Raw genomic sequence first — 26,353 nt, 5'->3', positions numbered from 1 at the left:
CACTGAATTTTACAAGGATGATGACCCCTGGTTTACTAGATTGCTCAGCCAAATGGCTTTGAAGTCAAAAGAGGGGGAAAGAGAAAGGAAGAATAAGCACTCTTAGGTAACATCGGTCACCACTGAGTGGAGAAGGGGTCCAAGAATTTTGATTAGACCAGATCTAATGAAAGTGTTCTTTCCTGTAGGTAAACAGTGAAGTTGGTGCTGTCAATACTTTGTTTGCATTGGAATAATCTTTCATTTCTGTAGAAGCTTCAGCCACCTTATGTAACAAAGCCTTGTACTATGAAAGACAGGGAAAAAAACCAGCACCATAATATGGAACAGTATTCTGTTCATGGTCTGATTCGGACAAAATGAATGTTGTCTCTTGTTTCATTGCACAAGAAGTAGCTAACAGCCTGTCAATATGTCCGGCTATTTCTTCTGCCTGTTCTACAGCTCTTAAAGTCATTGGTTGATTTGCACGGATGTCAAGACAATCTGGCTCTAGATCTGCAAAACTCACCAGACAAATTGACGCAGGCCCTTGATGCCATGGACCCTGAGGTAGCCATTGGTTCCATCTTGATGTCACTATCTTAGGTGTCATAAATCCTGCAAACCCAGCTGAGAAACCAGAGAAATTTTTGATTCTGAATCTGTAATTTGAAGATTCATAAGCAATTTTGGATTGAATTAAACAGCACTAGAGTATATTTATGACATGGTTTTTTTAATTAAGAGTCTTTTGTTGGAAAGCTACTCAAAGAAAGAGAAATAACTTGCATCACACAAAACAAACATAAATAGAGTGGTGGGCATGTGATAGGTTGACTATACAATTTGTGAGGCTTTTGCATCATCAGAAAGTCCTCCTGCCCATCGCTAAATGTAATTGATACATTAATTTTCAGAAAGGTACTTCTTGTGCTTGCTTTAATCACATCCTCTTGACTTTACAGTGATGCACATCCTTATATAATTGGCTGAATCAGGATCTCTCTGATGAGGCACTGTAGACAAAAAAATGTAACAGGTATTAAGAAGGTGACCTTGGAGGGAATAGTGCTTACAGCATAAAAAGAAAGATGTACTGGTGTACGTCTTGCCTGAAAACCCTCAGGGTCCCATAATTCTATATATGGAAAAAGAAGACAATGTACTTCCATTGTGATATGCCTGATGATGAGTAATAGCAATTGAGAATGTTTTCAAGTGACATGTACCTTTTTCATTTGATTTGGGGCCATCACAAACAAATAATGCTAAGTCTGAGAGCTTTGCATTTTAAATGAATGGGAATTTTGTACACCCTATCCAGGATCTACACTTTGTATCTGTTTAAGAGTCACACAGCGTGTCCCCATTGGGTATAAGGTTTCCACTCACTTTCTACATGCATTCTCATAATCTTTCTTCTCTGTCTTTGCTGCCTCCCCCGTCCCCTGCAATATCTAACTCCAGGTGCTGCTGAAAGCAGCACTGGATTTTTTTTATAACCTGCTTGGTATGTTGACCCTGCTAACATACTTGAGACTAGATCCTCTTGTAAATCAAGTTAACCTTCCACCACTTGTGGAAGATGAAGTATAGTTAACAGTTGGCATGTATTTCATAGGAGTACTAGCCATCCCTTGTTTGCCAGTAGCTTCCTTTTTCCATTCTCTGATCTCTGCATTAAAATGAGCATAATTTTCTGAAGGAATTCACTTCTGTACTCAGCATAAGGAATAAAGGATAATGTAAGTCAGCTGGGGTCTCTGACTAGATACCAAGAACAATGGGATGAATGCTCTTACAGCATTCTTTCCATCCTGAGCATGCTCTTGGGGGTACACTCCCTCAGCCATTATTGCTATACAACTTCTGTTTATGGTTGATTTTTCACAGCCTTCCTAGAACAGAGAATATGCAGTATCGCTGCCATTCAGTTAAAGAAATGTTAGTTGATTAAGAATAAGAGTTTTAATCATTTGATTGATTACATCTGTATAAATTTGCATAGGAACTATTTTTCAGAAAAAAAGCACTCTGTTTTTTGATGATGTGTGCACTGCAGATAATTTAGTAGCCACAGCCTTAGAAGAGACATTCCTACCTAGTGAAACAAAGGAGAAGGAAGAATACCTGTTCTAAAAGATAGGTTGAATCTAACATTTTTGCACCCTTGCCAGCTGTATATGGAAGCAGTCAGCCAACACGTGCCAATACAGCTTACCTCCCTGATATGGGAAGGAGAAAAGGAAACACAGCACCCATGACCAGGGGTCATTTCGTAGAAAAAGAGCTGGAGGAACTCATTAGCATGACTCATTAGCATATGCCATGCTCTTTGCCATCACTGGAAGTGTGTCATTGACATAACTGATTTGCATATGCCACACACCCTGACATCACCTATCCTGGCTGTTTTGGAACCAATCCTGGCCATTCAGGGCCGAAATTGGGCCCTAAATGGCAAAAAGGGGCTGAAAAAGGGCCCAAAATGGTCAGGATCTGGCTGCTGATGAGTGGGAGAGGGATCCACCACCCATCAGAGGCCCGATCCAGGCCATTTTGGCCCCAATCCAGGCCGAAATGGGCCCAAAATGGCTGAGAGTCAGGTGGGCAGGGCGACCTGACATGTGACCTCTTCGGGGAACTTCCGGAACTGCGTTCCTGTGCGTTCCCCCTCGAAATGAGCCCTGCCCATGACTATTTGGAAGACTTTAGCATGCTCAGCAACTCCTACATTTCTGAGAGCTCCACAAATTTTCCTGTAAATACACACTAAACGTGAAATGATGCCTCCAATGCTAAGCACAGGAAGGTTTAAATGTGACTGCAAATCAACCTTCCTGCATGACCATAAATCAGTTCAGAAACTCCATACAATTTCATTTAAACTTGCCTCCTTTTCACAGATGCACTGATGTGCTTTTAGAATGACATGTGCACCAATAGAAGAGGTAAAAAGTAATTTAGGTGGAATATGTTAATTCAGTCTAAATTGTATGAATCACATAGCACGGATTACTGGTTGTGGAGGCAGTCCCATGTTCTTTAAAACATGTATGTCTATCATCAATGAGCCAGCAGTAAATCTTCTCACATTCTTAGGAAAATTTAAGGGACTAATATTTTCCCACCGGTTAATGATCAAGAAGATTTAGTATAAAAATAGTATAAGTCAAAGAGGATAAGACTGTGTTGTTTTGTTGGCTAACAACAAAATCATGAAAGCAGTTGGAACAGCCAACATTTATGAATCTGTTGGCCTAATACTTGTATGTAAAGATGGCTGTGTAAATGGTGCATAAGTGATACCGAAGAACGCTGTAAATCATTTGCCTAGTTGAGATAATGGGATCTTTACTTCAGTAGATCATGCCAGGAAATATAAAGGCTTTCAGCCAGATTGAATTCCCTGCAATTAATAAAAGTCTTTATAAGGAACTAAACACAATTTTAGTATGGCTGGGAATGGAAGATGGTACTGGGTTGCAATGGTGGGAGAAGCAGTGCCTGCTGAAATTACCCTTCCTACGCATAGCTCCCCCAGCAACATTTTTCTCCTCATAAGATAGGAAAACACTTTCTAATGCAAACCTGTTTGCTCACTGATGTGAATACACTTAACTGTGAGCAGGGCAGGACTTCAGTTGTTAGGCAAAAATAATTTTCATAGAGCATTTGAATGTAAAAAGTTCTTAAATGATTTCATCACATTTATCCTCACAACAAGAAGTAGTCTAACAGAACCAAGCGTGGGGAAGCCTGGGTTTAAATTCCCACTCTCCCATGTGCCAGTCACTGTCTTTGAATCTAATCTGCCCCTCAGGATTGTTGTAAGATAAAATGAGGAAGCCCTGTTCTACCTGGACCATGTACTCAAGCTCCTTGAAAAGAGGATGAGATAAAAATTTCATATATACGTTAAAATAAATTAATGACAGCGGGTCCCAGATTGTGATTTAACCTGTGCAAACTACTAGGATCTAGCCAAAGAAGAGAAGTTATGCTTCCTCCTGAATAGGAACAGGTCACACGCAATCATGCATTAACCTTTTCTCTATCAAAGCTTCTAAGTGTTGTATCTAATTTAACAGCAAAAGAATTCAGCTTCTTCTATTCCCTGTCAAAGGATCTATTGCAACTTTGGCTCAATTTTGCTTACAAGGATGCGTCCTCCTGATGTGGAAGGAGCAAGGCATATGTCCCACTGAGCTGCCACATCCAAAGCTCCACTCCATGCAGGGATTTTTGAGGAAGCACAGAACATGCAGCAGTGTCTCCTGCCAATCTGTTCCCCATAGTTCAGTTGCCATTTCTTCTCTTTCACTTATTATGGAATGCAACTAGAATGAACAAAAACGATTAGGCAAGAAGATACATGAAGTAGAAACTGCCCCATGACATGCTCCTTTTCTGCCTCTCATCTATGAAGAAGCAACAGATTAAATTTTCAGTTTGGAATTTGGCAATCTGCTTGCCCAAAATTACAGTGAGCTTCAGATGAACAGAGACTGTAACCTGGGAGTTCTCCCCATTTCTGCACAGTAGTTCTCTCATTCAGTTGTATAGAAGAAAATAAAAGTATGTACTTCAGGGATTTCAATGGAGTAAGGAGAATTTTTGTCCACTGCCCTGGTGATCCCAAAGAAAGGAGAAACAGGAGCCCTCCCCCACCATATCTATGTATGATGTGACCTTAAATGTGCACATGATCACTAGGCAAACTTACCTTGCTGTACTCCCTTGATGACATGCAGGACAAGCTCCTGATGAGATTACTTCAATTGTTATTGTTGAGGTTTGTCTGGAGCAGCTTTGTGCTATTCTTGCAAAGTACATAATTGCTTGTAGTTTATCTCTTCTTTGCATCTGCACAATTGGATACATCCTTCAAATGATTAATACTGGCTAGATTGCATTTCCTGGTTTTTGCATTTCAAAAGGCCAGCTATTCAAGAAGCGATTTTAAAAATGCTAGATTTGCTCAGTTCATGGGTAGACATGGAGAGTACACAAAGACACTAATAGCAAATCTCAAGTTAAAATCCCAAATGTACTTTTAAAACGTTGAGTCAGTGGCAGATGGGGGGCGGGGCCGTAAGTGCTGTGAAAAAGAATATGAGAAAGCAGCACAACCATGCAAATGGACATGTCCAAATTCATTTGGACATATCTAAACAACTTGCTGAAGAATTGGCTGCTTGCTTGCAACTGGTGAGCAGGTTGTGAGGCCAAACTAGTAGGTGCTTGTATACGTCTAAGTGTAACCAAAAGCAATTTCAGTGTCTCATAGAATTCAATGAGTGTCCTTGAAAATTAAGCCAACTGATCCTCTCCAGAGCCCTATTCCTTTTACTACTATGCTTTATCCTGGTTTCATGTTAGAATATGATGGACTTTTGGAAGAATGTGAAAAAGAGAGTGTTGGTTACTGGGACCCACAAGTTGAAGACCCACAAGGACTTGCAGGAAACATCTTATTTTCCCCTTCCCTACTATTTCCTCTTTCCCTTCCCTGAAAGCCCTCATAACCACTCCCCTTTTCCTGCTTCCTTCTCTCCTTCCCACCCACCCACCCACCTACATTTATCTGTCTACCTGTCTTCAGCCTTCCCTCCACCGGGAGCCACTACGCAGGAACACTATGGCCCAGTTGCGTAATGGAGAACATGCAAGGGTGCACAAGAGGCACCTTGTTTTTCTAATATCCCCCTCCCCATACTGAGTTCTTTCCCTTCTCTTGTAACCCCTTTCCCTTCTTCCTGCTCTCCTTCCCACTCACCCACCAATATTTTATCTTACCCCCTTCAGCTATTTTTAATTTACTTCATTTATACTCTACCTTTCCCCGCAACGTGAACCCAAAGCAGCTTACATAATTATCCTCTCCTCCATTTCCCCCTCACAACAACTCTATAAGGATAGTTAGGCTGAGAGTATATGATTGGCCCAAAGTCACTCTCTGAGCTTTCATGGCAGAGAGGGATTCAAACCTGGGTTTCCCATATCTAGATCCAAGCCAGAAATTTTAACTACCACACCACATTGGTTTTCACGGGGTGGCTTCTGTTGAACAGAAACAGCCAGTACTGGACAAGTCATGTGGTAGCAAGTTACCTGGTGGTTGCTGACAGGCCTAACTCTGATAAGTCTTCCCTTAAAGGTCAAAACAGCCTTGGTTCCTCAACTTGCCTTTTACAGACAGAAACCAAGGCTGAGCTTGAAGGCTGGCAATACTAGCCCCTTCTGCACTACAGACATCACTTTCTCGGAAGTCAAGCCAAAAGGCATAGAATCAGCTTGTATGTGGCCATTCACACTCCCTAAAATTTGATATTAAAATCTTTATTTCTGACATCCAGATATTTAGCCATCTATACAATATTCCCACCCAAGGCAAAAAGAATAAAAAGGGAATTTCCTCTGTGCTTTCAAGCCAGTGACTCATCGATCCTGCACTGGACTTAAAAAAAAAATTAAAAAGGGAAAAAGGGGTGTGGGGAAGAATAGAAAGGAGGGGAGGGAGAAGTGGCTGGCTAGACGAGAGTAGCCAATCACAATCCAGTGGGCTGGCAAGGAGCGGGAGTGGAACAACAAAAACAGAATAAAGAACATGCACAGGGATGCATACAAAGTGGATTTTTAAAAGAAGTTGAGCTATCGGTGCTTCCAGGAAAACTGGGAGGGGGAGCTGCATAGTGGCCAAAGTGACTACTCATGGTGGCAAATCTGGTGCAGTTTGTCACGAAAAAATGCTGCAGCATGGGAATTGAACCAGAGAAATTGACCCATGCAGACTCGGCTACTGTTGTGGTTACCTAGCTTAAGGCCAGTCTCCGCTCCTATTATTTGGGGGAGAGGAGTTTAACCACTCAAAGTTTCTCTCTTGCTTGACAAGAGTTGTTAAATTTCAGCGCGCTTGAGCTTTTCTCATGTTTGTAGAAAGATCTGTCTTGTCTGTTCATAGCTTCAGTCTCTGGATTTAAGTAGCCATAGATTTGGTCATGTTAAGAATTAGGTATATTCACAGCTGGAGAGGGGGGCAGTACTCCCTGACTAGGACCAGCATACCTGAGGGACCACCTCTCCCCATATATACCCCAGAGGGTGCTGAGATCTGCAGGTAAACACCTACTGGTGGTCCCTGGCCCCAGGGAAGCTCAACTGGCCTTGACCAGGGCCAGGGTGTTTTCTGTCCCAGCCCCAACCTGGTGAAACTCTCTGTCGGAAGACACTCAGTCCCGCCAAGATCTTCCATCCTTTTGAGGGGCCTGCAAGACAGATGTTCCACCAGGCATTTGGTTAAGGCCAACATTATATCTATCAAATGAGTCTCCTTGCCAGTCTCCCACCTGTAGAGGGGCATATAGTCACCTTCCCCCCATGTATGAGCAGCCACAGGATACCAATCCACACCTTCATCCGTTTTATACATGATGAGCAGGTGAATTGCTGAAGTGCTGTATTGTAAGAGTTGTGATTTTATCGTTATGCCTGTATTTCTTATTTTTGTTGTAACCCGCCCTGAGCTCACTCGCAGGGAGGGAGGGCTATAAATTTAGTAGTAGTAGTAGTAGTAGTAGTAGTAGTAGTACCAGTACCATCACCTTTTTGATGGGCTTTTCCAAGTCCTGATGGGGCAATTAGTGGAAATCAGCACAACTTGCACCTTTTATAAAGAAAACTGTGTATCTACTAGGTTACAACATTCTGTATATTATGATAAGAATAAGAGACTGAGACTAGATTGAGCTCTGTCACTGATGGAATCAGTGCATTCAGTCTTTTAAAAATTATAACAAACTAACATCTTACCTTGTTCTGTTAGGAGAATAATTTATATACATGACCACTTCTGCCTCCTTGTTAATTGTTATCTCTCACAATACAGATGCACTCACCTTTTCTGGAAACAAACATTATAAATCTTTTGTCCTTGCTGCATAATTAGGGGATATATTCCTTAAAGTGCTGTTAGCAAAGAGGAAAATATTTCATGTCAGCATACAGCTGATGCTAAATGAATCTATACTTTTCTACCAGTGATGAACATAACTATGGAGCCAGTGTGACACAGCCTATCAGAGAAGGGGAGAGTGGTCTGCTTTTCCATGATAGGACTTCTCTTTGATCTTCTGCTAGGCTCTGATTGGCTAGCCCAGGAGGCCTGCTGGATTACACCATCCCAACAGCTGGCCCAAGTTTATCTCCCATGGGCCTGCCTGTTTCCTAATACTGTTGACAGCTCTCCCTTCTTCCTCCTGGTGGTTTGAAGCTGCTGTGGCTGTTGTCACTCTCCCTCCCGCTGGACTGGACTTCACTTCTAGGGCTCCTGCTGTACCTTGGCTGGCCATGGTGAGTATGGTGGTGGAACTTGCACAGCCTCTGTTGACCCCCCTCTCCTTCTATCAGGCAGAGCTCCAGGGGCAATTAGGAGTCCAGAGACACGCCTGTCTCTGGACAGCTAGTTAAAATGGGAATGTTTTGCTCATTTCATGGCTTCTATAATCATGGAAGTTGTTGGCCAAGAAGGCTTCACACATTATATTTGTTTGTGCAATAGAGCATACTTTTTGAAAATGACTAGGACTGTTTATGACAAATGTACTGGGAGCAGGTCTACTCAGAAATAAGTCTAATGCTATTGAATAGACTTTACTCCCTGGAAAGTGCTCTTAGGATTGCAACCATTGTGCTTGGGTCTAAGTATGAGATCACTTCAGGTCTAGAAGATAAATAGAGGGTCATGTGATATAAAATAACAGTGCATCTTAAGCAGAATTATCCTCTTCTAAGCCCACTGCTGTCAGGTGTGGGTGTCAAGTGCTCAGCTCTTCAACTGGAATAATTACTGGTTCTTGTTGCACAGTACTGCTGCCTGCTATTGCATTTTTTTACTATTTCTGTTCTAGCAAGTTTGCTCTCCTGTGGGACATTAACAGTCCTTCATATTGAGATTAATATGCTTGCAGATATTGGTATCAGCAACTGAATCCTGGAAACTGTATTACATATTTTTTTAGACCTCAATATAGTAAAAATGAGACTGATTCTGACATATGGTGATACAATAATAGTACAGTTTTAATAGGGAAAATAAATATCGCCACATAGTTTTGATATCTTGTCCATTTATACCCAGCAAACAGAAACATTTCAGGAAAACAAGATTCCTACAGACCAACAGGGCAAGCAATACATTAAAAATTGGTTTGTTCACCGATTAGTTATGTAGTTTTTAAATGGTCACATTTGTTTGTTGAACTCGTAACCTGTTCTTTTGGCTTAAGAGCTAACTTACAGTTCTGAATTTTTTTTTTTTATCCAGATAACACTCACACACCTTCTGTGGTAAAACTTCAGGTGTTTTCTCACAGTCACTGGATCTTCTAATAAAGTTTTTACCTTATCAGGATGTGCAGTAATTTAAGAATATTTAAAGAATATAGTACCTTGAAAATAATAAAGAGAAATTTACTACAATTCTCAGCCCCCCCCCCCCCGCTTAAAAAATAGTTTTTTGGCTCAGCTTTAAAGGTGCAACTAATCCGGTCAGATACAAAGATCCCAGTAGTGAATTCACTACTTGCTCTAGGGCAGGATCCAGGCCAGTGGTAGCAGCCTTGAACAAATATCCAACACAACTCACAAAGAAAATTACAGGCAATTGCCCTGTTCCAATTGCCCTGAAATTCCAATTGCCCTGTTGAAACCCTCAGATGAGTCCAAGTAAACCTCATCCAAGCAAATAAAATAAACAACTGTTTCTGACGTTTCTGCAGTGGACTCTGAATGATATGCAGTATATAAGTTTGCTCAAAAATGAGTTTACCAACATCAAACTGCAAACCCTTCTCAATGAATTGAAGCAGCCTCAGTCTCCAGAGGATCAAACCTGACATAAAAGCACACACCTGTCAGAAGTGCTCAGCTAAATACAATTGCCATGGACTGCAGATTAGGTCTGACATGTGTTCCAGCAGTGGCATCCTAACCAGAACTGAAAAGATGGTCTTGGCATGAATGTTGAAGAGACCTTGTGCTACTTCCAAAATCAGACTTGGAAAAAGCTCTACTGGTTTAGCCAGGGAGTTTGCTGGTCTGGTAGGCAAACAGTAAACCAGAAGAACCCCAGACTGATTAATGAATGTATGAATTTGTGAAATTACTTTATACTAATGAGGCTAGCTCAGAACTATCTGTTCTGACTGGCAGTGGCTCCACATAGAATTAAAGGTCTTTTACCATCCTGATTCCTAAGATCCTTTAACTGAAAAGATCAGCAATTGAACCTTCTACATGAAAAGCAAATGCTGTGCCTCTGTGCTATATCTTTTCCCCATAAATGTCCCTCCACAATCATAGTCAGGCATGATCTACACTGGATACTTGCACAAGGAGTAATACTCATGATTAGAGGTGGGCATGATCCAAAAAAAATTACCAATCAAGCTGATTAGGGATCAGCGCCGGCGACGACCCCAAATCACCGATCCACATCGGTCATCTCCCGTTTCAGATCCGGGGATCGGGGAGGCCAAAGCGGAGGGGCACCCCGCTATTCCCAGCTATGTGGGAAGGTGGGTGGTGGCAGCGACCGCCACCATTGCCAGGGGAATAGATTACTGGCGCCGGAGTGACTGGATCTCCGATCAGATACCGATCGCCCTGATCAAGCCCCCCCCCCCCCCGAACGCTGGATTGGTCACCATGGACGGCACCGATCCGCCGGGTCCCGATTGTGCAAACGCCATTATCGTGGGTATTTTTCTATCGTAATGCTGATCGTGCCCATCTCTACTCATGATAATACTCCTTTCCCCATCTTACACTTGGTATAACTTCCTTTTACAAAGGTTAATGACAGACTATCTGTATATCCAGTCAAAATGAGTTGTGTTAAAGACCGGACTACTCATCTAATGCTGCCAAGTCACTAAATCATACCTCTTTTCACTATTATATCATGAAGGAATATGTCTTATTAGGGTGTACTTAACAAAATTCCCAAGCCAAAGATATAGATGGAAATTGCTGTTTTGAATCATTGTCTTGCCTTTCTGGAATGGTAAAATAAACCCAAGATGCTTGAGAATTATGAGGCCCCCTTCCCTCGAGTTCTGGTTCTTATCAGCCAATGCAGCCATGAGCATATGTTTTTTCTTTGATTCTACTGATTTCCTGAACAATGGTATTTCTCCCTTCCAATCAGATCCTTGGATGGGAGGAACATAGAGCACTTCTAGCCAATCCCATGCTGCAGAGAGTTGCCTTCTTCTCCCCCACCCCTCCTATGTGGGGATCTTCCTCTGAAAGCCTGGAGGAGCCCTTGACTGTAGAATTGGAACTAGAGATGGGCACCAACTGAGAAAATTCTGAACTGTGCAGTTCATGGTTTGTCACATTTTTAGCCTGTCAGGAGCTCTCCAGCTAGGATGCTACCATTTTAGGAATCAGGAGAGAGAGAAATGTGGCTGCATAGACGCAACCTACTTCCGGGGGTCTTTAAAATTAACTTTCTTTTGTTCAATTTGCTTAAAACTTAGGTAGTCTTTAGATTAGATGGAGGATTGTGTTCTATGCAAATTTAGTGCCATTGCCTTTAAAAACAGCAGCCTCAGACCCTTGAATAGATTCCCCATTGAAAATAATAGTCCCTAAGGAAAAACAACATGGATTTAATTTCCAACATGGTAATATCCTACCTGGAAAAATATCCCCAGAAACCCCCCCCCCCCCGATCATTAGTTACCCTTGTGTCTTCTTATTCAACAAGCTGGCCTTAACCATCATCATGGTTGTGGAGGAACTGGGAGGTATGAACTCCAGTTCCTAAGGATGGGGACAAAAGCTGAAGACAGAGCTCTTACAGGGCTTGCTGCTCATCTCTTCCAACTAACATACCATGCTCAAATTACAGGTCAGATAAACTGAGCACTATGTGCATAGAATGTACAAGTCAATATGCACAATCAGGCTATAGTAGGGGCCCTCTAACAAGCTTTTCACACTCCTTGCCACCTAGGCAGGTAAAGAGTGGGAGTCCACCACTTTGGGTAGGGCTGAGAGAGCTCTGAGAAGCTGTGAATGACCAAGGTCACCCATCTGGCTTTAAGTGGAGGAGTAGGGAATCAAACCCGGCTCTCCAGATTAAAGTCCTGCTCTTAAATTGTGTGAGAGTCAAATCCTCAAGGGGTCCCCTCTCCTCCAGAGGTTCCCCCAGACAGGCTGCTAATTCCCTATATGTACATCCCCTCACCCAGCAACAGCTCAGGGCTACTGGGGGAAAGGAAACGTTGAAGTTACTCTCCCTATATAGACGCTGCCATCATTTAAACTAGGCCCATTTAATGTGACCAGAGAGCACGTGCAAGATGGAACATAGGAATATCCATATAACTATGATTTTAAACTAAAAGACAAACTCAGAATGTTTCGAAGTGTCAGAACAGGTTTGTAATTGCCTTGTTCTCTCTGCTGCCTTTCCTCAGTAGAGTCAAAACCCTTCTCCCTCAGCAGTTCCTAAAAGCTTCTTTTCCCTCCAACGGGCACTAAATTCTCATTGGCCCAGCATACTGCCCACTCCCACTGGCTGTCTCTTAAGACATGCCGAGCTGGTGCCAATCCTGTCCATAACACAGGCATTTCATACCATTGACATTCAGGTAATGGGGGAGGGGGTCTTTGTATGCATAAACACAAACTTCCATGACTGTTGACTTCTCCTTCACATCTGAAAGTCAGTTCATTTGATAAGACAACAGAGCTCACAGAGAATTTAAAAGTTGCTCATCCTGCTAAGTGTCATGTGTTCCTTTAGGCTATAAAATCCATTTTAAATGCAAAAGTGAATAACAAAATTAGACTTGAGCTTAGAGGACAGGAAAATATTTAGAAGTATTGCAGGATCAAAGCTATATCCTAGATATGACTATTGATTGGTTGGTGGGGAAAAGTCACATTTGAGTTTTTTATCTTGGTAACAAAAAGTGAAATATAATAAATACAGTGATATTTCTGTATAATTATAAAGAATTATATAATATATATTATAAATTATTTAATTTGATGCTTCAATTTGGTCTCCCTTCCTCAAAAAAGAGAAACTCCATATATTATATAAACCATCTGGTACAGCAAGCTACATCGAATTCTAGGCAGTTCTCTTGGTTTTGTTTTGTCAGTTTCAACCTTAGCACTGTCAATATGAAACATGATCTGCATGCTGCATTTGTTTTCCTTATATTAAAAATAGTTTATTGAGTCTAAAAATGAAATGTGTAGTGTTTACCTCAAAAGTCTCATGATCATTCAAAAATGTCTCAAAGCAGAATGATGTTCATTATTTTTAGCAATCCTGAGGATGAAGATAATAGTATTTCATCACTGCTAATGCTAATCACTTCCTGGGTGTATATTGTTCTAAAGTGTACTAGGTGCTAGAGTTGAAGCTGCTGGTTTTGTCCTCCAAAGACAAACCTATACATCTTTCTCCCCTACACTCCGGTTCTGTCTCCTGTAGCAGCCATTCTGTCAGGTTATGTAGTTTACGAGCTAACACTAAATGTGTTTGTTTCCCCTTTTCTTTTCAGTCCTTTTGCTTTGGATGTATTTAATTGTAGGCGTTCTTTTACGTTGTAAACTACCTTGAGTATAACAGCATAATTACAGTATATAAACATTTCAACAAACTATAAACAAACACAGCAGGACAGCCAACTTTTGGGAAGCAACTCGTCTCTTGCAAAGCTCATCTTGCTTATGCAGTTAGTCGGAGCCGAAGGGCTTCTTTGGAACCGAGATTCCGAACAGGTTTTGTGCAGCGCCTTCGGGCACGCGCCCAGTATTTTGCTTCTCACCATTGATCAACCGTAAGAAGGTCCAGCACTTTTACTGCTGGTAGTTAAGCGTTTGCTCGCCCAGCCCTTGCTACAGCCACAGCCAGCTAAACTTACTACGGCTACTACTACTACGGCAAAGCGAGGAAGCATTTGCACAGGACCTGCGCGGCGTAGCTTTACACCTGTGCGGCCGGCTGCGCGCGCCTAGTACTTTCCCCCCTTACCGTTTTCGAGGGCAGGCCAGGAGAGGAGGAGGAGGGGTGTGAATGCGGCTGCTTCTCATTGGCCGCCTGCCGGAGTCCCTCTCCCTTGCGCGGCTCCGGCGAGCGAGGACGCCTGCGAGGGGAGACTGTCGCCGCCTCCTAGTTCCTAATGTGGTGGCCGGTGAGTCGCAGCAAGCCGAGGGGTGGCGGGGTCGGCGATGGGCGAGTGGGGGGAGAGGGCGCTGGCCGGCGGGGGCGGGGGCGGGTTTCCTCCTCTCTCCGGCTTCCCCAGCTGGAGAGGTCCGCTGCGTGAAGAACTCCTGGGCGCTCGTCCCCTCCCCCTGCAGCGGCGGCAGGGGGGGAGGAGGGGAGGAAGGGACGCAGGGGGGTTTCCTTCCCTCGCCTTTCTCTCCCGGGGTTTGTCTAGCTGGCCAGCTTCCCTCCTCGGCCGGCGACGCTGCGGGAGGGGAGGTCTGTGCCAGAGGCCTGGCAAGACAGCCGAGGGAGGCTGTGGCTAGGCAAGCGAGGGGTAGCGTAGCGGGGCGTCCCAGCTTGTTGCCTTGTAGAGGAAACGTGGCTCTGGGCGAGCAGGCAGGTTGTAGTTCTCCTTGGCGGCGGCGGCGGCGGCGGCGGCGGCTCCTCCCGGTAGCACGTCCTAGTTGACCGGGTAACGGAGGGGGAGTCGCTGAGGAATGTGGCGTCCGTGCGGCTCGGAGGCGCCTTCCTGAGGTGAAATGGTGGCTTGTGGTGCCCCTGCTGCTGCGGGGAAAAGGTGAGGCGTGCATTAAAACGCTACGCTTAGACTTGTGAAGGTAGATTGCTCACCACACCACCACCTCAGTTTCCTTTCAGCAGAGGCGTTATTTTAAGGTAAAGCATTGGATCTCCCAGATTGGTGTTTCCATTTTGCAGCTCTTGCGAAGGGGAGGAGAAGGAGAAGGAGATCTTTATGTACGTGCGGCAGGGAGGAAAACCCGAGTCTTCCATTTGCTGTGAGTCAGATTGCCAGCCAGGGCTTCTTGGAGAGCAAAGTTAACCAGCCAGTGGCCATGCAGGATTTGTTGGCTGGTCTCTATAGTGATTTTGAAACCATGGCTTATTATGACATTCCATGATGACCGTGAAGAGCCTGTGTTGCAGTGTGCATATAACCACACCCCTCTTGCAAATAAAGGCATTTTAATTAACCTACTGTTTTCCATTCTCCCTCTCTTTTCAGGGCTTGCAGTTATGTATAAAATATTGGTGGATCCTACCATGGCTGTGGCGATGCGCTGAAAAGCAAAGGTGGTGCAGTTGATGTCGGGTTGTCTTTCTGAGGAGTGGCAGCTATCATGACTGTCTTCAGGCAAGAGAATCTGGATGATCACTATGAGATCGGAGAGGAACTTGGAAGGTACTTGTTGGAGGGAAAACATTTGGTTTCTCCAGGATCATTCAGTTCAGTAAGAACTATACAGAATGGAAGGGAAATCCATATGTGGCTGGAAGGGAGGAGAAACAGGCTGTACTAGGCTGTGTGTTTGTATTTAGTATGGATGTTTTCAAATGGCTGCTTTTATGTTACAGATGAAGAAATATATTCTGGTATCTTTCACAGCCTACATATCTTGAAGGAGTCACTACCTAAAACACTTGCAAAATAAGACTAGTGAATAATTTCTGGCATCATTAGTATTGTGATAAGGAGGCCTCTCCTCACATAAATATGTATTCAGGTGGCATTAAGTTAGAAAGGTGATTCCAGGTTATTGCATTTTGTAGCTTTAAACATAAGTCTAGTAGATTTAGGAATATTATAATTGCCTGTTTCATATTCTGAACAATCCATCATAACATGGGTTTTCATATGTGGTTGATTGGTGCTAAATTCTGGTGACAACAATACTGGGAGAAATTAAAACTGACATGTACTTCTAATCTATACAGTTACATCTTGGTTTTAATATGAGTGTTTGAATCCAGGCAATTTCTAGTATTCGGTCTAATGAAGATCAATTGCTTTCAAGGTATCAGACTTCAATTATTCTGTTCCAGCCAAATGTCACATCAGGAGATTTATAGTCATTAAGCAGTGTAGGTTTAACAGAGCTTCTATAAAGCCTGTTAGCTGAATAGCACAGAATGTTGTGCCTGAGCCACAGCTTTATGATGGAAAACCCAGACCTCTGACTAGCAGTTATAGTTAGTTTGTTGAAAGACAGGCACAAGTCAAACATAATTCAAAACCATAGTTTGGAGATCAGAAGTGCTGCTAAATATTTTCATGCATTGTTTGCCCTTTTTCACATTCTCTATTTCTTGATTATCATAAACCTTAGCTTGCCACAGTGCCCCAATTGGCAAGCTATTAGCCCAGTGCCTTCCCTGTTGCTCTGATCCTAGCACCTCTGAAGATATTTTAGCTCCCAACCAAGATTTTAAAAATATTCATCAGGCTTTTTATTGATTGGTGTATGTTTTGGTTTCCCTTTTAATATTCTGTTTTTTGATCTCACTGTGTTTGTAGCTGGTTGGTGGTGTGTTTGCTGCTGCTTTGTAATGCCTTTTTACCTGTCCTTAATAGTTTTATTTGATTTTTGATTTTTATTTGATTTGATTTTTAGGGCAGTGATGCTCTGTATTCTTGGTGTTTCAGGGGCAATCAGTGTGAGGGCTTCAAGTGTCCCTTCCCCACTGACAGACCTCCTGATGACACCTGGTTTTTTGGCCACTGTATGACACAGAGTTGGACTGGATGGGCCATTGGCCTGATCCGACATGGTTTCTCTTACGTTCTTACGATTTGTTTGGTTTTGCATTTTGTTTTCAATTTTATTGTTGATTGTTGTATATGCATTCATTGTGTTGATCAGTTGTATATGATTATCTGCCTGGGCAGCATATTTGTGAGAAAAAAAGGATACAAATATCAAAATGAGTAAATAAAACTATTATAGGAAAACTTCAAACCATGGTTAACTGTCATTTGCATACTGTGATTTGATGGTGAGCGTAAATCATAGTATGGCAATGTGGACATCACAGTAAGCTATGATTAGCATAAACTAGGAAGAGGGAGGTAGGGGAAGACAAGAGTATGCACAACAATGTGAGTGCTCCTGATGTGGAACCATGGCTTTACATGTCATCTGATTTCAGCCACTGGCTCATCCAAAGGTCATCATGAATGAATAGAAATTTGGACCTAGGTTCTCTACATTCCAAACACAATTTTGTAAATTTTCAGTCTAATCCACAAAATCCTTCTTATAAAAATCCTTGGTTTTGTTCACACATCATAATTTGAGGTTCCATTGAAATACATGATCCGATCATGATTTTATTTCAAAGAGTGGGGTTTAGGTTTCAAATTAGAAACTGAGGGTATGGAAATCGTTAGGATACATGCGTACTTTTAAGTAGGGCTGCCTGGCCTCCTGTCATAGCTGTACGTCCACTGCTGTTCCAAGTGACAGGGGGAATCAAAAAAGAGCTGGCGTCATGTGTGCCACTATGTCACTTCTGAGGAAAACCTGGAAGTGACATAAAGTAGCTCTAGGAATCTCCAGAAAATATAGAGTTTCCAGTGGTTGCTAAAACTACTTTGTCACTTCCAGGTTTTCCCTAGAAGTGATACAATGGCACATGTGATGTTGCTACCCCCTACATCCTTGCCCCTGAACTTTCCATTGGTTGCTAGCCACACAACCCTATTTTTAAGAGATGCCTGTAAATTTGCTTTTAGTGTTGTTTTGTTCATGTTAAAATGTCGTTGGTGTGTTGTTCAGAAATTAAAGTCTAGTCCTAAACCTTGTTACACAAAAATTGGATTTTAGGTTCACAATTTTGTTCAGGATTGAAGTCTTAAGTATAGGATTGGGCTGTATATCCAAGTGCTGAGGTTTCATCTATTTTAGTCTGAATGCCCATGTTGCTGATCCAGTCTAGTTACAAAATAATTTGTAAAATCATTTTGAAGGAATGTTATCAATGAGGCTGTTTTGCATATTTATGATGTTTTAAGTATGTGACATCTAAATATTTTTCTTGGTTTCCATCAATGACCAATACTTTGATTCGTATGGCTTTTGGCAGGAATATGTTTGGTGTGATGTGCTGCATGATGAACAAAATTTTTATTGTGTTTCTAGAATAGCCAAATTGTATGTATAATCTGTGTTTGACACTGAATTGTTGCAGTGGATGTATTTTATTCCTGGATGTTTTTATAAATAGGATAAATGTTGTAAGGTTTTCGGTGCTTATATAAATGAAGTTCCTCTTGAATTTACAGTTGCTGAGGCTATATTGTGCCAAATTGCTATGCAAAATATAATTCTAGTACTATAGCTTTTCATTTGAAGCAGATTGGTCATTTTGCAAAGTGAAAATAAGTTTTTCCCTGAAGCTTCTGCAAAATGAATATGGGAAGCATACAGCAGTAGATTTTGTGCTTTGATATGTTCTAAAGAAATCTACGTCCTCCTAAAATGAACACAGAAGGAACAACTCGTTAATATGCCTGAATTCGTTCAGGTTTGCATTATATTTCCAATGGATGTCATATATAGGAATGAAATTATTAAAATGATGATCTTTACCCTAAATATAGCTTGTTTCAACTCTGTTGTTCACTGTGAGCCATGCCTGCTTGCTTTTTTATACTAATTCCTAAGCTTCATCTTAAGAATTTTTACCAGGAATGTAAAAATAAACACTGCATTAGACTGTAGACAAAACTATTTGGAAAATGTGGGATGTATATGCAGAAAACTGTGATAAAACATAGTTACTGATAAGAGCCCAGAATGTTTTAAAGTAGTGTTTCAAGTTCTGTAGCTTGTGGGAAAGTGTTGAAAAAACTATATACATATTGCTTTCTTTTACTTACCAACTGCTATTGATGTTTGCCACAAATTTACTACTTTTTATTTCTCAGTATATTGATTCTGGGTTTTTTAGTAGTCCTTTGCTCTGGATATTCTAATTCAGCAAAATAGTTAATTGATTATCATATTCAGGACCATATAGCCAAGTGTAATATAAGTGTAGTATAACTAAGAGGATGTAAGGTGTGTAGGTCTTATTAGATCAATCGAAGTCTGGTGTGTTAATCTGTATAGGTTATAAAATATCCGCTTTCAAGTAAAGCTTTCTGAAGATTCATTTCAATAGGCTTAGACGGGAGTAACTCTGTTTATGATTGCACTGCTAATTTTGGAGAAATGAAACTATCTTATGCTGCTATCTGAGATGCTTTAACTGGAAGTGCTGAGGATTAAACTTGGGATCTTTTACAATACATGCATGTGTTGATCTAGGGTTTCTGAGGATTTTGAACCTACAACCTATAGGCAAAGACCAAGCATGCTTGCTAGGATTAACAAGTGAATCGCTAGTGTGTCCAGAATAAGTGCCCAGCCACTTCACTCAAATAAGTTACCTTTTGAAGTGGCACTCATAATTTCGTTTGACGTGTGCATTTGCAAGAGCCTTCTAGCTATGAATCAGGCTTTAAAATTTCAGCTGGAGTGTAAGTTCCATTGAAACCAATGAGACTTCCAGATAAATTGAGATTAATGTGTAAACCATGCATGCTCCACATTATCTACATTAAAATATCATGCTTAAAGTAAGCTTAGTTCTCCTTTGTTTATTTCTTAAACTGTGATCTTATAAACAGTCAGCTAGCCATATGATTTCATAAGTCTGAAGAAGATTTCAGTTCTGTTTGGGGTGGAAATTATTATGAAATAAAAACTAACATAAGCTCTTCCCGTCCCTTTAGTTCTCTTGTGGTTTAAAAGCTGTGTGACTGTGCATTTTAAATAGACCATTCTGAAGTTCCTTTATTGTACTTTGTTGTTTCAAGGACTTTATGTATGTGGTTGCCACAGTGCTGCACTCTTCTTAAGTTTTTATTACTGTTGATCAAAGCAATTAATCTTCATGATGATGGTATGTATTTTTAATAAAGCTGTCAAAGTAACATTGCTTACCTTTCAGGGAAGTCCTATGTTTCTACGATCTTCGATATTTAACCCTAACATGCAAATAAAGGCTCATTCTTTGTCTTGTATATTAGTTTTGCCTTGTACATCCAGATTTGGCTATCTAGTTCTGTCTTTACTTTTCTTCTGCCTTCTTGTCTTTGGTAAACCCAAGACTTAATTGTGGTTTGCAACATACCAGTGGAATGCTATTTCTGTATTTCTGATATGCAAGAATCTTCTAGTTGCTTTTGTTGGCTAGGTGAGGGGGAGAACTCTGAGCAAGTGACTGTCCCTGAGGAGGGGATACATGTGAAAAGGAAGCTTATGATACCAGTGTTATGTTTTAAAGAAAATGTAAATTATTTCAAAAAAATTTATATGGATTTTGGTCTAGATTGCTGCTGAAGGGTTCACACTTGCTCAGCAAAGGCTTAATATTTGCTGGAAGATCCCACAGTAGTGTGCAGTTTTCCTTAAATGGTTTAAAGAGAGCACAGATGGTTGTGCGTCAGGGAGCTCTACTTCTGTTATTTTCCTTTTAAGTAGTGTGCTCTGCTGGATCAGACCAGTAGTCTATATAGCCTATCATCCTGTTTCACAAAACAGTCAACTAGTTAGTTGCCCAGGAGGGCCAACAGATTAGAGAGACCAGGGCCTTTCCTCAATGTTTCCTCCTAGCATTGATATTCAAAAGTTTTATTTCCTCTGGATGTGGAGCTTCCCTTTAGTCATCATGGCAAGTAGCCCTTGATGAACCTATTCTATGTAGGGGTGTGCATTCTGAAAAGATTCGGGTTTCCCGCTTCGGATTTCCCCGAAGCAGGGGGGAAATACAGAAATACCATAATTCTGAAGCTGTGGGCCGCAACCCCCCCACCTCCCCAGGGCAACCTCCCCACCCACTTACCTGGCTGGAGGGAGAGGGGGACGTGATCAGCTGGGTGGAGGGCAGTGGCGGCAGCATGCACGAGGCTGCGACGGCCTGGAGCCGGCTCCTATGCCACCGCACCGCCTCCTCTGAGCCTGCAGGGCAGTGGGGAAGGCCGGAGCCGCCACCTCTGGTCCTTCCTGCCCCTCAAATGGCCGCCACGGTATTTTACTCGAATCAGAAACCTGAAGTGCACATCCCTAATTCTATGTAGTAACCTGTATTTTCCCTCCAGGACCGCACAACTGCATTTTCCAGTGCTGTTAGTGCTGATGTGTGTCACAACTGCAGATTTATCTTCCATGGTAGTTATCAGCCTGTCTCGATTGCATGTGATGTCAGCAATCTTCACACCAGGCAGGCAAATCATCTATCACAGACCCTTTCCCCTATATTCCTAACGATTGAATCTCCCGTTATCAACAACCTGCCTCCCCACAATGCTAGAGGGGTATTCTTTGCATGAGGAGATATCAGTGCACCATTTAAGAAAGGTGTCCCTTCTAAGGGATTGTTCTCACACCTCTTGCCTTACGCTCATGAACTTTGGGACTCTCGGTCTTCATAACAGCTGAGGAGTGTGCACAAGAGCAGGACAGTTCCAGCAGGTCTCTGAAAGCCTTTTCCACATACTTCTTGTGTTCTCCCAATGACTCCAGAACGACAACCCTAAAGTCGAGGGAATGAACCTGTTTCCTAAAAGCCCGGTGTAACTGCTGCTGTCTCCTAAAAGTGGAGTGCTACAGGTCTACCCATCTTTCCTGTCTGTTCTCATCTGTGGAGTCTGATACATCTAAAGGGCAGAGCTCGCATGAAATATACTGCTTTCCTAAAGTATACAGCTTCTGCCACCAAGTAATACTATCTGTGCATGACATTAGGTTACCACAGGCAATTTAACACAAACCATACTGCAGTCTGAAATTAGAAATACCTTGTATTGAGATACCTCAGAAAAGTGAATCACTCATAGAATACACATTACAAGTATTTTTATGTGTTTAATTCTTTGACTGACATGAGCTTCTAGGAAGATGTACATATCTTTTAAGAGGGAGTAAGCTTTCCGTAGCTTTCACAACATTTAACCCTTCTTTTATGAAGGCTGAATGTAGCAAACTTCCAGCTATATGTCTCTAGAATCTTACCGGGGCTATGATGAAATAATTTCTAAATAAATTGAGCTTTTCCGTATAGCATTGGACCTTCAGTGATTACTGTTGTGAAGCATGCCTCACAGGCATCTTGGTCTGCCGTGGGAGATGTAGAATTTACTAAGCTGGCCTAGGTCTAAAGCTACAAGACCCTACTTGCTTGTTTGTTTAACTTTTTTTTTTATTCCATCTTTCCCCATGGCTCAAGGTGGCAAATGAGAAGTTCGCCTTTACTGAAATATCATTACTACACTGGTAACTGGCTGCCTAATTTCTTCTTACCATCTAATACTGAAGAAGTTACTTAAGTTCAATTTAGGCATGTTTTTGGCAGACAAGAAGAAACTGGAATGCTGTGCATGTGCACAGTAGGACAATATTCATCCTATAGTTTTCTGTTAAATAAAGACCCAGGTTAAATAAGATTAAATATATTTGCTGGCCAGCATCACATGTGAATTTGACTACAAATGTAGCAGAATAAGTGACAGTGAAGTCCTAAACATAGATGTTATATATAATCCTACAACCCTAAAATATACCCTTTCTAAGTCTGTTGTCTTAGTATAGATCTGTTTAGGATTGCACTGTAAGGTTATGAGTTGGCAGAATAGATTGCGCTACTTTGATTGCATCTGGGTCATCTCATTTTTGAATGTGCTCTCACATGCAGTTCCTTAAAAGTGGGGGGGTGGGGGGTGGGGGAGACTTAACAGGGAAAGCCCTCTCTCATTGCTGAGCTATTTTTATACCTGCAGGAAGGCTTTTTCTTTTATTTTTACATAGAATAGCATTCCAAAATGGGATCCTTCTCTTACAGTGCTGACCGTAGTGATACATTTTCAATGCAATCCTAGGAACATTTGAGTAAACTTCAGTAGAATTCTGAGTAGACCTGTTTAGGCTTGTACTGCTTGTCACTTAAATTCTACTGCATTTGTAAACATGGCATTAAGTAGTCTTTCTAGAATCTTAGAGCATTTAAAATTCTTCTGAGATACTTGCTGGTTTTTTTCAGTGCTAACATTCTAAATTTATTACAATAGTCATATTATGAAAAAATTCCTGGGCTGTAGTTATTATTAAAATACAGTTTCGAATGGAATATTTTATTCTATTTAAAGTTTATTCTGTCACTTTAATATGAAATCCATATAGCACTAAATTAAATTTAAGTGAAATAAAACCTAGGAACTTAGTCTAGGCACAATTAAGAAATGTCCCATTGTTTCCCACTGATTATAGTCATAAACCATAGCTCTTAAACATTGATTGGATCTCGATGTCTAGATCCAAAAATTTATCTTTCAGTACAAATCTAATTCCTGAGTGTTTGCACTGTAAGATAAGAAATAGAACTATTTGAGTTCTCCTTTGCTGTATTGTGCATAGTAAGTGTCTGTGGAATTTTCAATTTCATTGGAAGAAACTCTTGCAATAGGGCAGCACCTTTCTCTCATTTAGCTCTCTGTGTTGCAACACAGTAAGTGGTAAATTAGAGACATATGAAATAAGACCATGATTGAAATGGTTTTCATTTGAAGTTGAATGTCTGGAGAAATTGGAGGTTCGTACCTAATGCATTCAGATCTACTCCAGTAGGTTTGGGAATACCTGCAAAAGGAACGTACTGGCTACGTACAACAACCTACTTTCCAGTTGTACTTTATTATATCTTCTTTAGATATGAGGATATGAAAGTATACAGATGTATGTGTGGGGCTGTGCTGTTTGTGCTGCCTTGATATGTTTAATTCAAACCTCTCTCCAAGCAATGCTAAAAGGCTGTGTTTTGGCAAGGTGCCTGAATGGACATACTATGGTTGTGGACATTTATCCACCTCTAGATGACTCTGCACCATGGATAATATTTATGGTTTCTCCCTATACTGAATATGTTTGTGATTTTATCACCCAGTTTTAAAAGATCCTTTTGAATTTCCTAATGAATAGAGGCTTTGTGTTTTACACATTTACTTATATCCCACCTTTCTCCCCATAGAGGACCCAAAGCAGCTTATAGCACAGAAGAAAAACAGAAACAAATAGAAAATGGAAGAGGGGAGGCTTCTGCTAAACAGATCTTCCGGTCTCCACTAACTGATCTTTTATCTCGCTCTAGACTATTAGGCTTAGAGGCGATGGGCATGTTGACCATATGCAGAAATGATGCCACCAAGTAGATGTCTTACAGTCCCACAGTTGAGATGTAAAAGCACCATCTGCCCATAGCTTCTACTTGCAAAGGAGTTTGCCCAGACCAATCTGATATTTGCTTGGACCCTTACAATTCTGAATCATTTGATGACATTTAAAACAGTTTCCCCATTTACTTCTGCTGTAGTGAAGCTAGCCACATATACTTGCTACTTTGGGGTTTTTTTTAAATCCAGTTACTGATCCATAAAAATTCAATCCCTTTATCCCGTATCTTTTAACACTTTGGGTGAGAGTATGCATGTAAAGCCATCCAGCTTCTGTTGAACTGACGCACACCATTTTAAAAATAAAGTCCTCGTCCTTTTGCCCTCTGTAAAATATGGATAAATGGGCCTTAGAGAGTTATTCACAAATTGTGGGATAAGAACCGTGAAATTAAGCAACCTGTTGGTCAAGCTAAATGTAGCTGTGATAGTTATTCTTCACAGTTATTGAGCGTAGGCTTTATGGCTATGGCTCAAAACACAAAATACCTAGATTCAACTCGTGTTCTCTTACCTAAAGGTTTGCCGGGAAGTGTAGGCGTCCTTTCAGCTTAAAGTTTAACATTTACAGTGCAGGCGTCCTTGCAGCTTAAAGTTTAGCACTTACAGTGTAGGCGTCCTTGCAGCTTAAAGTTTAGCATTTACAGAGCAGCGAGGAGGGAAGTGCAGGCGTGGGGCACCTTTCCTCCCACTCTCAAGGTGCATCACGGCATTTTCCCTTCCCCTCACCCGGTCTGGCCCTGCAGAGCGACGCCTGGCTGCACCGGGAGACTTTAAGCTGCAAGGACCCCCACACATCCCTCTCTGCTGCTCTGTAAATGCTAAACTTTAAGCTGCAAGGACACCTGCACTTCTCCCTGCTGCTCTGTAAATGCTAAACTTTAAGCTGCAAGGACACCTACACTTCCCGACAAACCTTTAGGTAAGAGAACACGAGTTGAATCTAGGTATTTCATCTTGTGTGTTTCGACTGTATGTTATCTATTTAAGACTTAGGAACCTTAACTGTGGCCCCACAGTGCACCCAATACACATATATGTTTATGTATAATACAGATAAATTTGTTAAAGATGGACTGTTAAAATGAATACCTTCGCAGCAGAGCAAAAGCTCATTATTATAGTGTCTGAATGCGTGATCTGTATGCTTGTCCTGTTGGTCCTTAACGTAGAAAGACCATTGACCATGTTAGCAGTGAATAAAGATTCCATTGGATTGTTCAGGACAAGTGCTTGAAATTGCATTGCCAGTCGTTTATGGATTCTAAATACCATGCTGCTAAACGACTATGTTAAGTACATTAGACCAGATGTGTATTTTCCACCTGAGTAGCTGAAATAAGGTCCTAGTGTCTGGTGTGCCTAGGTTATTGGTGTTAATATGTCTTACTCGTCTCAGTGTTGACCCACATTTAAAGTTCATGGTGGCTAAGGCTCTATTCTAAGGTACATACCAGCACAAAGTATTTACCCATAATGCAGTCTCACACAGCTACAGTATGCGTGTGAATATTGGAAGCTGATGGGCAGGCCCAATCATGTGGTCTTTCTAACTGAGCATTTTCCCCACTCTGCTGAACCAGACAAATTCTTGAAAAATGATTATATAGCAAAACCAATTCCTTTTCATTTTCTTGAACAATATTATATGTCCCTTGCTGGAAAAATTGTTTTGCAAGTTGTTTCCTGTTTTCAGAGATACTATCATTTTAAAACCGGGGCTTTTTTCATGTCACAAGCATTTAGATTTCCCTTGAAACTACTATGGCATTTCTTCTTAACTGTATGTTAAAACAAATTTGGAAAGAAGAAAAATTGTTCTACTCTTATTTTGTTTGATTTCACTTCCCAGTGAACATGAACTTTGTCTTAATGCTTATAAAACTGTGTTCATAATAACTGGTGTTAATCTAGGCTGCTGATAAATGTTCTAGCAGATATTTTTTTCCTTAATTAACTGTAGTGATTAGAAACTTATCAGATGTGAGGTAAGGTTAGTAGTTGTGTGTCCAAAGGTCCCTAACACTATAAGCTAAGTATGAGAGATCTCATCAGCTTGCTATCCCACA

At 41.4% G+C, this 26,353-nt stretch overlaps 1 protein-coding gene and 1 long non-coding RNA gene across 3 annotated transcripts in view; one reads left to right on the top strand and one right to left on the bottom strand.

Annotated features, from left to right (window-relative positions):
- Window positions 1-699: 699 nt before the first annotated feature.
- LOC129334434 (uncharacterized) lies at window positions 700-14,233 on the bottom strand. 2 transcript variants are annotated; one of them, XR_008597516.1, is made up of 4 exons: window positions 14,045-14,233; window positions 4,709-4,848; window positions 4,142-4,322; window positions 700-998 (listed from the first exon to the last, which is right to left on the bottom strand). It is a non-coding gene; the product is annotated as an uncharacterized LOC129334434 (long non-coding RNA). The 2 variants fall into 2 exon arrangements; XR_008597517.1 differs by lacking the exon at window positions 4,142-4,322.
- A 121-nt stretch (window positions 14,234-14,354) lies between these two features.
- DAPK1 (death associated protein kinase 1) overlaps window positions 14,355-26,353 on the top strand; it is a 142,270-nt gene continuing 130,271 nt past the window's right edge. Inside the window, exons 1-2 of the mRNA XM_054986551.1 lie at window positions 14,355-14,795; window positions 15,243-15,419. Of these exons, the coding sequence (XP_054842526.1) occupies window positions 15,358-15,419 (62 nt within the window). The 5' untranslated portion in view covers window positions 14,355-14,795; window positions 15,243-15,357. The remainder of the gene's footprint in view (window positions 14,796-15,242; window positions 15,420-26,353) is intronic.

This window comes from Eublepharis macularius, chromosome 8 (assembly GCF_028583425.1).
Source record: "Eublepharis macularius isolate TG4126 chromosome 8, MPM_Emac_v1.0, whole genome shotgun sequence".
Taxonomy (NCBI): Eukaryota; Metazoa; Chordata; class Lepidosauria; order Squamata; family Eublepharidae; genus Eublepharis; species Eublepharis macularius.
This window is presented reverse-complemented; position numbering and strand designations above follow the sequence as displayed.